The sequence below is a fragment of the Lytechinus variegatus genome, chromosome 10, assembly GCF_018143015.1.
Source record: "Lytechinus variegatus isolate NC3 chromosome 10, Lvar_3.0, whole genome shotgun sequence".
In the NCBI taxonomy this organism is placed as follows: Eukaryota; Metazoa; Echinodermata; class Echinoidea; order Temnopleuroida; family Toxopneustidae; genus Lytechinus; species Lytechinus variegatus.
Window position 1 is genome coordinate 28,034,854 of NC_054749.1, and position 16,457 is coordinate 28,051,310.

Consider the following 16,457-nt stretch of genomic DNA (forward strand, 5'->3'; position numbering starts at 1 on the left):
TCTTTCCATTTCCAGGAGTACATGTACACTACCTGCAGGTCTAGGGAAATAATAGAAGAGAATGATACACAAAACCTTGTTTGTTATATGGATGTAACTATCACCATTTAGGGCATTATAATCAGCTTCATGTAGTTGATTGCAGTTGCTCAACAGGAAGTCAAAACTTTAACTTTAATTGGCTACCATGTTACATTATCATCATGATGGGACAGCTTTACGCAGTGAGGCCCATATTAATACAGAAATATAATTGATTGATGATAAAAAGTCATATTCTCAAATGATTATGCACATATATACCACCAATTTGATTTTCTGTTGTATTTCAAGACTCATTCTATTTCTAAAAGTCAATAAATTCTTATAAATTGACATTCACATTTGAATGAGTAATCTGGCTGCTGAAATAGAGAGTTCATGCAGTCTGAAGTGAGTAGACTAATAATGATATTGTCTGTGAATACATGTAACACTGAATTCTTAGAATTCTGGATTCATTCCAATTTACACATTGGCAAGCAAATTACTCACGGAAACACTGTCCATTTTAACAATACATTAATATAAAACCATCAATTACATGTACAATGTACATGTACATGCACGATTCAGACCCCGAATATAAACAGATGCAAAATATTGGGTAGGTTTTGGCTGCCCAATGTCCTAAAACAGTCATAAATGCTACATGTAGGTATGAAACTAATTTGAGGACAGATTTAAATTATTTTTAGCATTTATTTATATTGACTTACTGTAGAGCACTGAGAGGATTTGTTGAAGGTTTCTTGAGACCATGGTGCAAGACTGCTTCATACTGGGCACAAAGGCAAGACACGCGACTGTCCGCATCGGTAGCAAGCTCTGAACGTCCACCGAACCTTACCTGGCATTGCTTGACAGCATCCAAGAGACGATCAAGGAGGTTCTGACGCTCAGTGGATGCTGGCTGGGCCATGGTTCTATTAAAATTATACAACATATTAGAAAGAGACATTACAACATGAACAGTATTAGATGCAGGGAAATTATCACCCTGGGGCTTGGGCAATTTTGCCCCCAAATTGATCCAAAGAGCCCTGGAAAATTGAATTGAATATATTTCCAGACTTCTTAAGATACAAAAAAATAATAACATACATGTAATACAAGAAATACATTTTATTACATACAAAATACAAAAGAAAAAAAAATGAAATATGAAGGAACCTGTATAAAAAGCAGAGCTTGTAATGTCTGCAGCTTCCTTTAATAAGTAGGGGAAGGCGGGGTAAGTTGTGACACTTTTTGCATTTTGCATGTTAGAATTGACATGACCAATAATATTGTAGAAATAAGTACCTTGCCTTTAAATTTGAGTCTTGGGAAATATTTTTCACCTATATAAATAACTTTCTACCCCCACAATTAAAGTCAATGTGACCTTTGAAAAAAACGATGTCAAGTGGCTCAACTTGACCCATATATGGGGTAAGTTGTGCCCCCTCTGGGGTAAGCTGAGCCACAAAAACTATGTACAAAATCTATGCGGGAAGAACCAGCATGTCATTTTTCATTTTAAGTCTTTTCACTGGCTAATTCGCCGTAAATACTAACATCCTCTATAAGTTAAAGAACTGTCATGTGAATTTGCTCCTTTGTGCCTGCATATCAATGACTTTTAAGGTTTGTTTGTTTTTCTTATTATACATTACCATAAGAATTACCATGGCTCAACTTGCCCCGTGTTGTTTGGCACAACTTACCCCGTTCCGACCTTATGCAATATTTTGACATCCACACATTTTTTATGCATCCGTCTTGTAAAAGACCATGACAAGAATGAGAATCTATACCTGGACTAACCATATTGCTATTATTTCTATAATATATTTAAAGACGTGTGTGGGTAAAAAGCACTTATCTATTTTACACCCTTTTTTACTTTTTTGGCTGAAATTGGTATTTTTCCCTCTAAAAAAGTACTTTTTGTTTCAAAGTTGAAAACAATGTGGTGGGGTCAAGGGTTATGTAATGGATCATCAATACATGACACCACCAAAATGTCTGACTCATTCATTCTTGGCCTAGGGGTGGTGGGGCTCAGCTTGCCCCTATGCTCAACTTACCCCGCCTTCCCCTAATCATGAAATTAGCAATCAAGGAGATCAGACACTAACAAAAAAATTCAGACTACAAAGGAAAAGCCAAAGATCAACAAAGAATGAGAGGGAAAGTGGACATAGATATTGATGAAACAAAGAGCAAATCAGAAATCAGAGAGCGGCAATTTCGATGTTCGCTGTGCAATTGTCCGAATACAGAATCATGGAGAGAAAAGCGTGTTCTGATTTTGTTTTTGATACATAAAAACACAAAGAAAGAATGAGAAATCAGAAAGAGCCCAAAAGTATTTCTGATTTCAATATTCTGTTTTGATCTACAAAAACGAAATCATAGCACGTTTTTTTCTTGCTGTGATTTTGTTTTTGTGTTTTCAAAGACCGAACCAAGGGGCTGATTTCTATTTTTGCTCTTCGCTGATTAGAAAGGAAAAACAAATTATCCATTAGTACCCTGATTAGCAAGGGGGGGGGGTGAGCAAGAATGAAAAAAAATTCAAAAATACACCGCAGTATACCTTAAAAAGGGTACAATGCAAATATTTGATCAGCCAGAGCACTGGAAATTTCCCATTCTTTACAATGTCAAAACTTAGGCTGTGAAATGTGAATATAACCCCTGAAAATAAACAAGAAATTTTTTGCCTGATTAAGAGTAGGCCTACAGACATTTAGCAATATTCAATAATGAAAATACTCATTTTTTTGTGTAAATTACAATCAAGCCTCTTATGAACCATTCAGATATAGGATTTTCTTTTTGAGGTATTTTAAAAATAATTTTCAATGACAGCCTTCAGACAATCTTTTAAAACAAAATAGTGCATTTTTTTTCTCCTGTTTAAATTTTCCAGATCAACTTTTACCCGAACACAATCAGGGTAATTGCATTGTTTTGCTTTGACTTTTTAATTTTTTTCCCAAAATTCTAATTCTACCATAAAAATGGTTGTTTTTCCAGACATATTATCCCTGGCAATGTGTGCGATTTGTTTCAGGGACCCAAAATTCTTTACAACTTCAGAATACGTGTACTTTCTTCTGCAATTCTGCAAAGTATGACAATTATGGCCTTAAATCTATATAAAATGGGAGAGTGGTTTTGAATTTTTCATCACGAAGATACTAAGCCTTCGCTGTGTTTTTGATGTTTTAAAAAGCATATTTGCTCAAAAAAAAAAATTGCTGATAGCTTGAAAACAAGCAAATGAAAGCAACTCTAAAGTATAATTTCCTCTAGGCTCTACAACTTCTACAGACACAGTCCAACAGTGGACCATGCCGTGTAATCTCGCAAATTTGCTACACTGTACACTGCTAGTGTCTGGAGTTTATTTTCCCCTACCTTGAGCGAAGTTCGTGCAGGCTCCACTCCACTTCACTACCACTACACTTAATCTCCATGCCGAATTAATATTAATTATTTATAATCACGTATTAAATTTTAGTATTTGTGAAATAATAATTTTTATGTGATTTGTTCTTCAAAACGGCATTGCTGATCGGATGTACGTCATAATGAAGCGGTTCAAGGGTCAGATCTATTGTCTTTGGTTTGTTGACAAACGGTTCAAGGAATCTACAGGAGATCGGTCTGGTAAGACACGTCTCATTTTTACCATTTATAGTGAAATAATCTTTATACGCATTAGGCGCATGAAGGTTCATAGATAAATAAAATTCACCTAGCTACAAACTGATTTCACCCTCTAACTGGATTTCTTACGGAAATCCATTTTTGTGTACATGTCTCTCATATATGGCTGGCGGTTCAAGACTCCAAGATGAAAAAGTAAACCGGTATGTCAAAATATTAAAAAAACATCATCATGGAGTCCTCAAGACTAATTAAAATCTATACTAAAAAAAGGTACTGTATAGTACCAGGCGCGTAGCCAGGGGGGGCGGTGGGGGCGGTCGCCCCCCCCAAAACGTCCCCAAAAAGAAAAAAAAAGAAGAAAAAAAGAGAGGAGAAAAGGAAAAGGGAAGGGAGGAAAGGGAAGAAAGGAAGGTAGCTTTGTGTTTTTTTTTATTCTTTATTTTTTTCTCAAAAGAGAAACTCCTTCACTCTTCTTGCTCTAAATTTATATATGAATTTTTCTTCCGCGCTGAGCGCGGTTAGATGACAATATTGAAGTTCTCCATTGTTTCCCCACCTTTTCTCTAACCCTGTTTTTCCACCTCAGCTATGTGCTTCTTGCCAGTTAAAGTTAAAATTGTATACATTAGGGTATGAATTTGAGTAAGGTTAGACCGAAGTAAATATATGAAGTTATCTTTTTTTTCAATTGATCGCGCAACTTCTGGTCTGGTCGGCTCCGGGCGGGTAAAATCTTTATATCAGTTTCTGCCGTCACCTACATAAAGTCAACTTCTCCCGCTTTTCAGCTCATTACTAAACAACCATAATTTTGGGGCAAACAGGTTCCTAATTTCGTTCGTGTCGTATTAAATAAAGTACAATATTTTTTATCAAATTGTATTAAACTTCATGTCATTTCCCTGTATACATTCATCTCCTGTCCTGTTTTGCGCCCTCAGTTTGAAATTTTGAATGACACTTAAGTTTCTTTATATTCAAAATGAAGCGCTTCAGGATAAGTAAAAAAAAAATTAGGCATCCTTTTTTATATAGATAGATAGTTTCAATAAATCGCAGAAGTTTCAACTTTTTGCGCACTATATTCCTTGTAATGAAGTTCAATAATCTTAGAAAATCAATTGAATTAGAGCCGATTGGGTATTCATCTACATTTGATGAAACGTCCGCCCTTTGAAATTTCAGAGTTTCATTGCTCTGCGCGGGGAGGAATATCTTCCTCTACCAATCTTCTCCTCTGTTTTGCGAGTTAAAAATATGCACTGTTGCTAAATTGTTTGTAATCAATGATCTGATTTTTCCAAAGAAAGTATTCAATATATCTTTGAGAAAACCCTTTTCTCGGGACCCTTTTTATGGCAAGAAAAATTGATAAAACGCTTTAGCTTCCGCGCTTCGCGCGGATTTATTATCATTTTAATTTCCTCCATTGTATTCCTCTTTTGTGCATTCACAATCATATGAAAACAAGGTTCAAAATCGCAATATAGTCAACCAAATTGGAGGTACTAAAGACAAGAGAAACGGCTCCTTTTCATTTTAATTCATGAAACACTAAAAGATTCGCGCTTCGCGCGGGAGGGGGAAACTCCCCTCCCTGCTCCCACCCCCTAGGGAGCGCGCTCTGTAAGTCTTGCCACGCTTCGCGTTCTTTTACCGCCCCCTCCAAAATGAAATCCTGGCTACGCGGTTGTATAGTACTTAGTAGGGGGTCCCAAAGCTACGCACCACTCATCGCGCATGCAGTTTTTAATGGCAAATGCGCTCTATGGAACTGTGACTGCAGTGTCAGTGACGAATGATTCCTTTTCATTTTCAGCGGGATTTTCATATTATGTGAGTTTTGTGATTAATGATCTTTAGAATGTTTGCCACAATTAGTGAAAAATGATAAGTTAAAAAATTAAACTTGGCATAGTTTTTATCGTTGAAAAACAAAGTGCATAGGACCCCCATCAATTTCATACACAACACAGCGCCGCCTCTGACTGCGCGGAAATGTCTTCTCCCTCTCACTCCCACAGACACACTCGACACTGCAGTGTTACTCGGCCAAATCAAATGAACAAAAAACTTGCTCAGCAGACAAAAACAAACAGAGTCACATTTTTTTTCTGCTCAATAAAAGCTTATTCTCACTTCAATTGAGACATTTTTATTATTTTATCGTAGATTAATAATCTTAGAACTGTACTCACGGGTATGTATATAACAAATATTCCTCTGAAACTGATATTTATTCAACAAAAATCCATCTCCTCTCCCTCTCAGTCAGATTTTCGGTTCAGCACGGCCCCTTTTCTAAGGTATCTTTGACGCACTAAATGATATATAAATAAAAGTCACTGTACTGCATAGAGTACCGGTACTCAAAATGTATATATTTAGCAGAAGGGCTCTCCCCGGGGCTCTCATAATTTCTGGAAGTTTGTTCCACTTATGGACCATTCTGTTGATAATAAAAGTCTACATGTATACGTAGGCCTAATAATCTTTCCATTGAATATTATTTCGTTGGTAATTTTTAGTATACTGCCATAACGAACATGAGGGAGGGGGCGCCTTATGGTTTCACTTGACTCATCCCCCTAAAAATAGAAATACCGCCCCCCAACAAAAGGGAAATTCAATAAACAAACAAAAATGAATAAATAAAAGAGAATTAAATCGCTAACCAAATAAAAAAATGAACTGATACTCAGATAGATGAATAATTAACTAACTAGAATTAGAAAACTAGATTTTGATTCGTCATGTGGACGAATTTAATTTCATCTCACAAACCCAAGACTGTTAATTACCACTAAATCAATTCGACATCATGGTCCAGACATTTGGAACAATCTTGCAGACAATATTAAATCTTGTTCCGATCTTGTTCTACCTTATACTCTTTAAAATCAACTCTTAAAAAAATATAATTCAATCTTATTCATTCCACACTTCAAATTAACAACTATAAACTAAAAATGATAACAATAATTATACTGCTATTTACAGCACCCGCACCTGCCCCTGCACCTGCATTACTTGTTCAGTAATTACCGATCTTAGTCACGAACCCTTTTTATGAGGCCGCCATCAACTCATAGGCGGCGGAAGCGGGGAGGATGGGGGGGGGGGGCGTGTTCCCCCTTAATTTTTGCATCAACTACAAGCTTAACCGCTCACGATGGCGGTCTCCTGCGTTCATTTGTTTATGCTGCTTTTTATTATCATCCTAATGTGAAGTATATGCCCAAACCATTTTTTTTCTACTTATGTATTATGTTGTAAAGATTATGGATTATTTTATATATTGCAGACAATGTTAATGGTTTTGATAATGTGTTGTGAACGCAGAAATAAAATAAAACAAACAACTAGCACCATGTCCATGCAGATGATCATCATGATGACAACGGAATGTTCATTGTGGACAGAATACTTGTGAAAGATAGGAGATAATAAAGCACTGTGAAAAAGGTCGCTTTAATTAATATATGGCAATACATGTGATACGAAAAAAAGTAATTATAACCTTTGATGACATGAACAGTTGACCCTTGACCTGGAGTTAAGATGTAAATATTGTTAATTTTTGGCAATTGATAATGGAGATATGATTGATGTGATTTTACAAAATGGCGTCTAAAAGACGTAATCATGACTTGATGACCTTTAAAAGCTTATTCCGACTTGTCCATGACAGATCCTATAGATGACATGATATTCAGTGAAATTGACACAGTCAAATTTGAGATATCTTGGCGACAAAATGTGGCCATTAAAAATAAATAAAAATAATAAAGAAAATTCTGACGAAATTAAGAGGTGATCTGTCATAGACAGACCACCTATGAATGAATAAATTAACAAAATAAAAAATAAATTTTGGTGAAGGGTTGAAATATCATGTTTCAAAATTAAAAAAGTAAAAGACATAGTTCGATCAAGAACCAAAAGAAAAATATAAGGAAGGATATAAATAATAATAATAACGTTTTATTTACCCAGGGTAGCCACTTCAGTTAGGAAACTGCTCTACCAGCGGGCCCTGCATAACACAACATGTTATTATGAAGAGAATTAAGGAAACGGGGGCCTTAATCATTTTATTGAAATGTGCATGTCAAATTTATCATGTCTACCACATTTTTTTTGCAGTCATACCCTACTTTGGCACAAGTCATGGGCCATGATATTAAATTTATTATTAAAAGCATTTTAAACAGAATGTATGATATGATTGACATCATGGAAGTAACTCTTCCTTTTTTTTTGTTCAGCAGGAACAGCCTGCGCTATATAGATGCAACCCTTCTCTGGCTATAATTCCTGATATTTATTTATACTGCCAATTACATAAAGTGTCCATATTATCATGATCGTATGGATTTCATGAGTATGATATTTATTATTATATATTATTAAAAATTTCATAAATGACAATTAGGCTATATACAATCTTAGCTATATATATAGCATAGTAAGACTAAAGTAACTCATGCTCATTTTGTTTTCTTTTGTTTGGTTTATATTTCAAAGACTGGTTACAGTCTGCCTTTTATAGGATTTCAATAATAAATTTATGTGCAAAAGTCGAGGCAGAGGGATCGCAGTTGGTTTGTAGGCCCCTATATAAATAATATTAATTTCATAAAATGATTGACTGCTGGGCATGCAGGGATGGGGGTTAAAAGAGCGAATTACTATTCGTGATATAACGGCTCTCCTAACACAATATGTATAGGGATTTGCTATACTGTTCGTTATAATTTTCACCTGTTCATGTCCTGTAGGATTACTATACCACTGCACTGTGACTTTTTACATACTTATCAAAAATACGGGACAGTTCATATTATTATATACTTGCGGTTTCTTTACTATGCTGTCTTCAAGAATCTAATCTAATTTGAGTATTGCCATGATTGAGCACTGAATATAGAAGAAATCAACCCAATTTTCCACGTGTGCAACTTCTGAACTACGCCAGCTACGACATTTTGAAATGGTACCTTTTGAAATATCACATGGGCAAAAGAAGGCTTACACAACTAAAAAAAACTGACCAATATAAAATATCATACGGATTTTCAAAAAGCTAGCGTGGTTTGAACTTACGGTTGTTCTATAGTAAGTTTAGAGAGGGTATGGAGAGAGTTTAAACAATTTTTCTTCAAAATTTTAACAACAATGTTCAACTTTCAAGCAATAAATGATGTGTTACGGTAAAATAAATTCTAAACGATTTCTTTTAAATTTGAATATACCGTCGTTATCAGTTTATGAAACGGTTAAAACTATTTAATTCAGTTGTATAAATCATTAATATTTTGTACTAAAACTAAAATTACTTCTTAATAAATAATTAAATATAATGTTTTCTTAAGGACACATCTTTCCTAGTTTCACCAACATAATTTGGCTAATTGGCTATGAATTCATATTAAGGCCGTATACTTTATTCCGTGTTTCAGTAAAATAACGACTCTTTGACTCGACTCGACACTCGTTCTTGCAATATCTCCAAGCATATGGCGAAATTGCAATCTTCTTCTCCTCTGTATACTTGCTTGCATGCATATAGCGCTTCAGTTCAAGTGTTCTGCAGGACCTATCGTACTATACAGTGCGTTAAAAAAAAACTACACACTTTTGAAATGGCTACCAAACAAAAAATATGTCACTATGGAGGAAAATACCTATATGTATGGAAAGCCAATAAAGTCAATTTTCAGATGACACCAAAAAGTTGGAAAACTATTTATGCTTGAGTGAGCACTACCCACTTAAAGGTCAGGTCCACCCCAGAATTTTTTTTATTGAGTAGTTTTTATTGACAACTTCAATTCATATACAAAATAAGATATATATAACAAATAGAACTTTGATGTCTTTACAGATATCTAGACAACTCATAAATTTAACATAATTTTTTCATGAATGTTACAATAAAACACAATGTCACACATCTTCCAATACATAATTATAAATAACATTGATGATAATTATATGCATCAAGAAGAAACTTCTACAGAAAATTCCAACATATTGATTTTTTTTGCAGTGTCAAATAAAAAACATAAGATAGATTTTCCAAATACAAAAATAAATAAATAAATAAATCATTAATAAAACCTAAACGAATTGAAGCCATCAGCATATATATTTTTTAACCCATCACCTCGGCCTCTTCATCCAATAAATTCAAACACAAACTCAGCCCTGGTCCTTACCCACCCTCCCTTAAACAACCCCATCCCCTATCCGGTGGAGAACTGGCTCTGGGCTCCAATACATGGTCTGATATTTAAGTTTTCCAATTTAGAGAAATGGATTGTAAGAGTCCCCCTCTTTGTTGCTAATTTCTTTTCTTCTCTTTGATTCCCTCTATTTTTTATTTCAATCAATGACTGAGTTTTTTTAATTCTCGGTTTTTGTAAATGAGATATTTACCTAAAATCAAGACATGATTAATTAAATGATATTTACCTTTACTTTTCTCCTGCTTCCAGAAAAGAATTTCCTGCCAACTAAATTTATTTATTTCAAAATTTAAACTTCTTGCACACAGATCCCAAAGTGATTTTGAAAATTCACAGGTATAAAATAAATGTTTTCATACGTTTCTTCTTCTTTTTCACAAAATGAGCATAAATTAGTCGAAATAAGACCAAAACGGAAAATGTGGTGGTTAGTGTATATAATATTATGCAAGAGTTTATCAGGGAGAAATAAAACTTTGTTTCACTTGACAAGGAGGAGTTCATATTTCATATAATAAAATACAAAAGAAATAGTGAGTGGGTGACATCATCAGTCCGCCAATTTGCATACCGACCAGGAGGTGCATATAACTGTTTTGTTAAATTAAGCAAAATTTTAAGATATCATAACTTTCTTATTTTACATCCGATTTTGATGAAATTTTCAGTGTTTTGCTTGTTGGATTTTTCTCTTTTTTTCAAATGACCTCTTTGTTGTCACTGTGGTGGACTTGTCCTTTAAACAAAGGGTATGATAATTAAGCTAGGCAGGAATTAGCCTGCAAATTTCTTTCACTTTTTGAGATGCGAGTCTCTTCGAACTTGCAAACTTGAGGCTGTTTTGATAAATCAATAATCAAGCATTATCAATAAAAGTTTTTAAACCAAATTTCAAGAAATATTAAATTGAAATTTAATGCATGAGTGAACATGATATACAATTTTTAACTTTTTCAATTGGATCTCAGCAATGTGTTCATGGAAGTCATGGGATAGGACATAGGGGGGGGGGGGTAGGTTGATGGGATAAGGGTCAACGGAACACTTAAAACCCACCCCCTCTCTCTCTCTCTCTACCCCTTTCACCCCTCCTGAGAGACTAGCCTTTGCTAGGGTGAGCAGGAATTAGCCTTCCAGTTTGTTTTTAGAGGCGAGTCCTTTGGAACTTGCAAAGTTAAGGATGTTATACTAAATTACTGATGAATTGAGATAAGTTTTTGTTTCTTAAACAAATTTCATGAGTTCCTAAATTGAAATGTAATACATGAGTAAACAGGAATTGTAATTTCAGTGTAGCATTTTTAGTTTATTATGTGGATCTTAGCAAGTCAAGTGTGCTTGTGAGAGTCAGAGCAATGTGATGGTACCTGTTACATGCAAGGGATGAGATAGGGTAAGACTTCAAACTAAGAAATAAAGGTTCAAAATTGAACCCCGAAAGGTTGATACGAAATCAGCACCCTATGGGTTCAAAAATTGAACCCCTGATTGGGATTAAAAAATTGAACCCCTGGTTGGGGATCATTTTTGCACCCTGCGGGTTCAAAACTGCACCCCTAATTTTTAAATTGAACCCCTAGGGGTGCAGTTTTGAACCCGCAGGGTGCAAAAATGAACCCCAATCAGGGGTTCAATTTTTGAACCCATAAGGTGCTGATTTTGCATCAACCTTTCGGGGTTCAATTTTGAACCTTTATTTCTTAGTGTGTGAATCAAATGGGCACTATTCTGTGTGTTTTCTTACAAATTACAAATCATGTACTCACCACCACCCTCCACCCCCTTTCTTCCTCCTTGATGTATTTAAAACTTAAATGCCATGCAGGTGACTGATGGTTGATGGGTCTTTTTTTTCCATTGAATGATTATTAAGAACTTGACTAATTATGATGATTAATGAAATAATATATTAAAAAGCTGAATGTTTGATTGATAATTTATTGAAAGGGTGAGTATTTGATTGATCACACATGATTTATTGAGTTGATTTGCTAACTAATGTGTTGGTTGAATGATTGATAGGGAAGAGTTGATTACCTAATTTTCAAAATTTATCACAAAGTTGACAGTCTGCTCTGGACTTAATGCGTATAATAGCAATCAGTCTCAATCTCAACAGGAGGGGGGGGGGGACCTGTAGGAGGGAGGCTAAACGTTCTGTTGACCCTTTTCCCATCAGCTTACTTAACCCACTGAAGTCCTTTCTTACCCCTATTCTCCTGACTCCAATGAACACACTGCTGAGATCCACATTGTAAAGTTAAAATGCTGCACTAAAGATTGCAATTCACGCTCTCTCATGCATGAAATTTTAATTTGATAATTAATGAAATTTGCTCAAACAATTTAGATTGATAATGAATGACCATTAATTCATCACAGCACCCTCAAGTTTGCAAGTTCCAAAGGACTCGCCTCTCAAAAACTAAAAGAAATTGAAAGGCTAATTCCTGCCCACCCTAATTTTCATACCCTTTGTTGAAGTGGGTAGTACTCACTCAAGCAATAAATAGTTCTCCAACTTTTTGGTGTCATTTTAAAATTGACTTTTTGGCTTTCCATACATATAAGTATTTTCCCCCATAGTGACGTATTTTTTGTTTGGTAGCTATTTCAAAAGGGTATAGTTTTATTTTGAGACGCACTGTAGTTTGTGCTATAGTTCCGGGTTATAGTCAAGAACCCATATAGGTTTTAGCAATTTACCAGTAAAGAATCTGTCGACGCTTTTGCCATTGCTATTCTCTTTTCTTCCTTTCTACCATAAAGAGCTGGAATTTTGAAATGGAAGATGTTACGATACGAAGTCACTGCAACAAAATTTTGGCTGGTGCCCCCCCCCCATGAAGGTCGTGACCCACGGTACGCGAATATTTTTTTCTGTACATGGAAACGCTATGGGACATGAATTATTTGTAAGTTGAGCTAAAAAAAAATCTGAATTGTGCAGGCGCATGGACTTGCGATAGTTCTATGATTTGCTTTTCCGGGGGGGGGGGGGGGAGATGCGTGCATAAAAAAAGAACTGGATAGCGAGGGAGCAAAGTGACAGAGCTCGTCATCTGTGGTGTTTTGGTCTTTTATAAAGTCAAGTAAGTGAAATTGAAGGACTTTGTGCACCGTTTAAGTGAATAATTTACTGTAAAAAAATTCACTATAATATTCAAATACACGACATAATTGGGGGAGAGGGGAAGGGGGGGGGGGGGCATCTGCCGCCCCGTCCATTCCAACCCACTGTGTATACGACCATGCATGTTTTTGCCACGAAGTGTTCAATCATACATTATGACAACGGGACAAATGACATTGAGTTATATTAAAGCCGATAATGAAATAGAGGTATAGAGGGGTAGAAGCTCGCCACGTTGGACACCCACAAGCCGTTCCGTCCCTCCTGGGTCCCGTAGTACAAAGGTAAGCGATCAATCGTACGCTTGATTCTTACGATTGATAGTACATTGTAGTCAATGCAAGGAAACAATCGTAGAAAAATGTTATTCGATCATTGATAAGCTTTATTTATATTCAGGGGTTTCTTTATCAGAGTCGAATATACCGCAGTTTGGTATACCAGGGGGCCGTTTCATAAAGCTGTTCGTAAGTTAAGAGCGACTTTAAGAACGACTGGTGATCCTTTATTGTGGTAAATGGCATATTCATTAGCGATGGTTACGCGCGTAAGAAAGGATCACCAGTCGTTCTTAAAGTCGCTCTTAACTTACGAACAGCTTTATGAAACACCCACCAGGCAAGCTTATTAACATCTTGAAATTATCATTTTTTTTACAACCATGTTTCCTAGGTAACTGGTCATATACCAGCTTATGGTTTACCAGCAAAAAGCTGTCTTGTCGAGTTCTTATGGGAGTAACCATAAACAGAAACACAAACAGAAAAGGGGAATAGAGATCATTTTGCGGCAGGAAGCTCTGCACGAACTGGGTTTATTGTTTTTACTGTCCATCTTTGCATTTTTATGTGTTTTCTTGACGTGACTTTCATATGCATTCTCCTAAGTGCAAAAGTTCATCATCACGGAAGATTTTTATTACGTGGTAATAATGCATGAGGGGGGAGGGATAAAAATAATGCATATAAAGAGTATGGGCCTATTTATTAGGCCCTATATTGTGTGTATCAAAGGTGACCTCACTGCAACTGCATGGCAGCTGCCTTTTCCCAGGTGACCTGGGGCCTGTTGCAGAAAGAGTTGCGTTTAAACGCAAGTCAAAAAATCAATCGCAAGTCCCAAATGCGCGCTGTTGATTGGTTGAAAATCAAGTTGCGCATGATTTTCAGAGTAGCGATTGATTGCAACTCTTTCTGCAACGGGACCCTGGGCTCCGTAACACAAATGTTTGCGATGAATTGCAAATATGAAAGAACCGCACTGATTGGTCCCTGGTCAGTATTTTAAACTAATTGCGTGTGTAACATAGATATTGATTGGTCTGTTCATTGAGCGATTGAACACTAATCTTTGTGTTACGGAGCACAGTCCTCTTACCTAGATAATTCCTTCAAAATGCTTACCTCAAAGTGAAAAGACAAGTGTTGATACCATTCTTGCCTCTATCAAAGACTGACATAGACAATCAAGCGCAGCCTGGAGAGAAGTTTTCCAAATCGGTAGATGAAAATTGCTGCTCAACAGTGAATCATGGTAATGTTTAATGATCCGTGTCGCGTAGGCCTATATGTTTTTATCCGTAAAAAGGAAATGTTTCCATTTGCTGATATTCTTTAAGATTTTTTAACACAAACATGTTGATAACAAAGACAAAGGTGGATATTTTCTTTTCAGTCTGTTTGATTTTTGGTATATCAATGTACCTCCCGAATATCCTGTTGTATGAAAAATATAAACACCATCATATATATACACACACACACACACCCTCACACACACACACACACACACACATATATGTATATATATATATATATATATATATATACATATTGCGAGATTTTTGACGCATCGTGGCTCTGTACCCCGAAATTCTTTTAAGCTCATTACACAATTTGAACAAAGAATCGCCTTTCTAATCTGTAGAAAGTTGTCAAACGTGCAATTTAAGGTGAGAGTGGCAACTCTATATTATTTTGGTGATTTGTGGGTCGATTCAATTATTTTCTTACAAGCTGGTTACTTACTCCTTTTTCGAAAATGAATTTTTTTTCTGAAGGTGGATATATCTTTTCAGGATAAAAAATGTGGGAGGTTATGCAAAGAAAATATGACCTGACTGTGTGGAAATTTCATATATATTGGATTTATTTGACAGTGAATCTGTTTATCATTTTTTTTTATCTTACAAAAATGGATTCATCTTTAGGATCATTGGTGGCCTTTTCATCTGATGCCAATCTTCCTGTCAATAAGTAAGTATGTTTAGGCTAATGAATCAGTATATATATATATATATGTATATATATATATATATATATATATATATATATATATATATATATATATATATATATATGTATATATACAGTGCGTCCCAGAAAAAACGAAACCGAGATTTAGCGATGATTTACCATAACTTTATCACAAATACAATAGACAAATGGCCTACCATTGTAAAGCTTAGAATCTCCTCTTTTATCTGAAATTACTTAGAATATTTCTTATTCACGCATGAGTGAGCAAACACAATTTGAAGAGGGGATACCAAAAAGTCATCTGGCGGGCTGTATCTGGGTTTCAAAAAGAAAACCACATTTTTAAAAAGTTCAATATCTGCTCTTTAATTTGATACTTCAATTGCACAAAATGGTCAAGAAATAAAAAAGTTCTGGTTATTTGAAAAAAGGCTTGAATTTCAATAATTTCATAAAATGAAGAGGTTCTCCAGGATAGCGTTCAAACTCGCTTGACACTCCGTTTTGTTGACGATCAGCCATGCATTAAGTCTTTTGTTCACCATGCGATAGCTTCTGTGGGAAACCGGTGAAAACACGTTTATTTAATGAAATTATGGAAATACAAGCCTTATTTCAAATAACCAGAACTTTGTTATTTCTTGACCATTTTTTGTGATTAAGGTATCAAATAAAAGAGCAGATATTCAACTTTTTACGATTTTTCAGTATTGTTAGAATTCAGGATAGGGGGAACGAAAATGCACAGGAGTTGATAACTGACATGCCAGTCTGATGCCCTTTGTGTGTATGGAGGGGGGGGGGGGGGTGTAATCGAGTGGTTATGACCCTCGTCGTTCAGTCCGAGGGACGAGGGATCATTTTCAGGCCATGTTGTGTTTTCCGTCAGCAAGGAATTTACACTTAGTGTACTGCACACAAACCAGGTGAGATGAATATACTCGGTATGAAGAAATTTCTTGAATGCTTGAGCGCCTAAAGGCAGCACTGTTAAGGGCGAACAGAAGTGGCTACCTTGGGTAAATATGATATTATTATCAGAGTTAAAAAAATACTTTTTTTTAGAATTATCATTATCATCTGTACTATTATTATCATTAATAGAGTTAT

General features: G+C 35.5%; 1 protein-coding gene across 1 annotated transcript in view; it reads right to left on the reverse strand.

Annotated features, from left to right (window-relative positions):
- LOC121422673 (sorting nexin-29-like) overlaps window positions 1–6,022 on the reverse strand; it is a 35,832-nt gene extending 29,810 nt beyond the window's left edge. The window contains exons 1-2 of the mRNA XM_041617835.1: window positions 5,904–6,022; window positions 759–965 (exon numbers count right to left, since the gene is read on the reverse strand). Coding sequence (XP_041473769.1) covers window positions 759–961 — 203 coding nt within the window. The 5' untranslated portion in view covers window positions 962–965; window positions 5,904–6,022. The remainder of the gene's footprint in view (window positions 1–758; window positions 966–5,903) is intronic.
- Window positions 6,023–16,457: the final 10,435 nt, after the last annotated feature.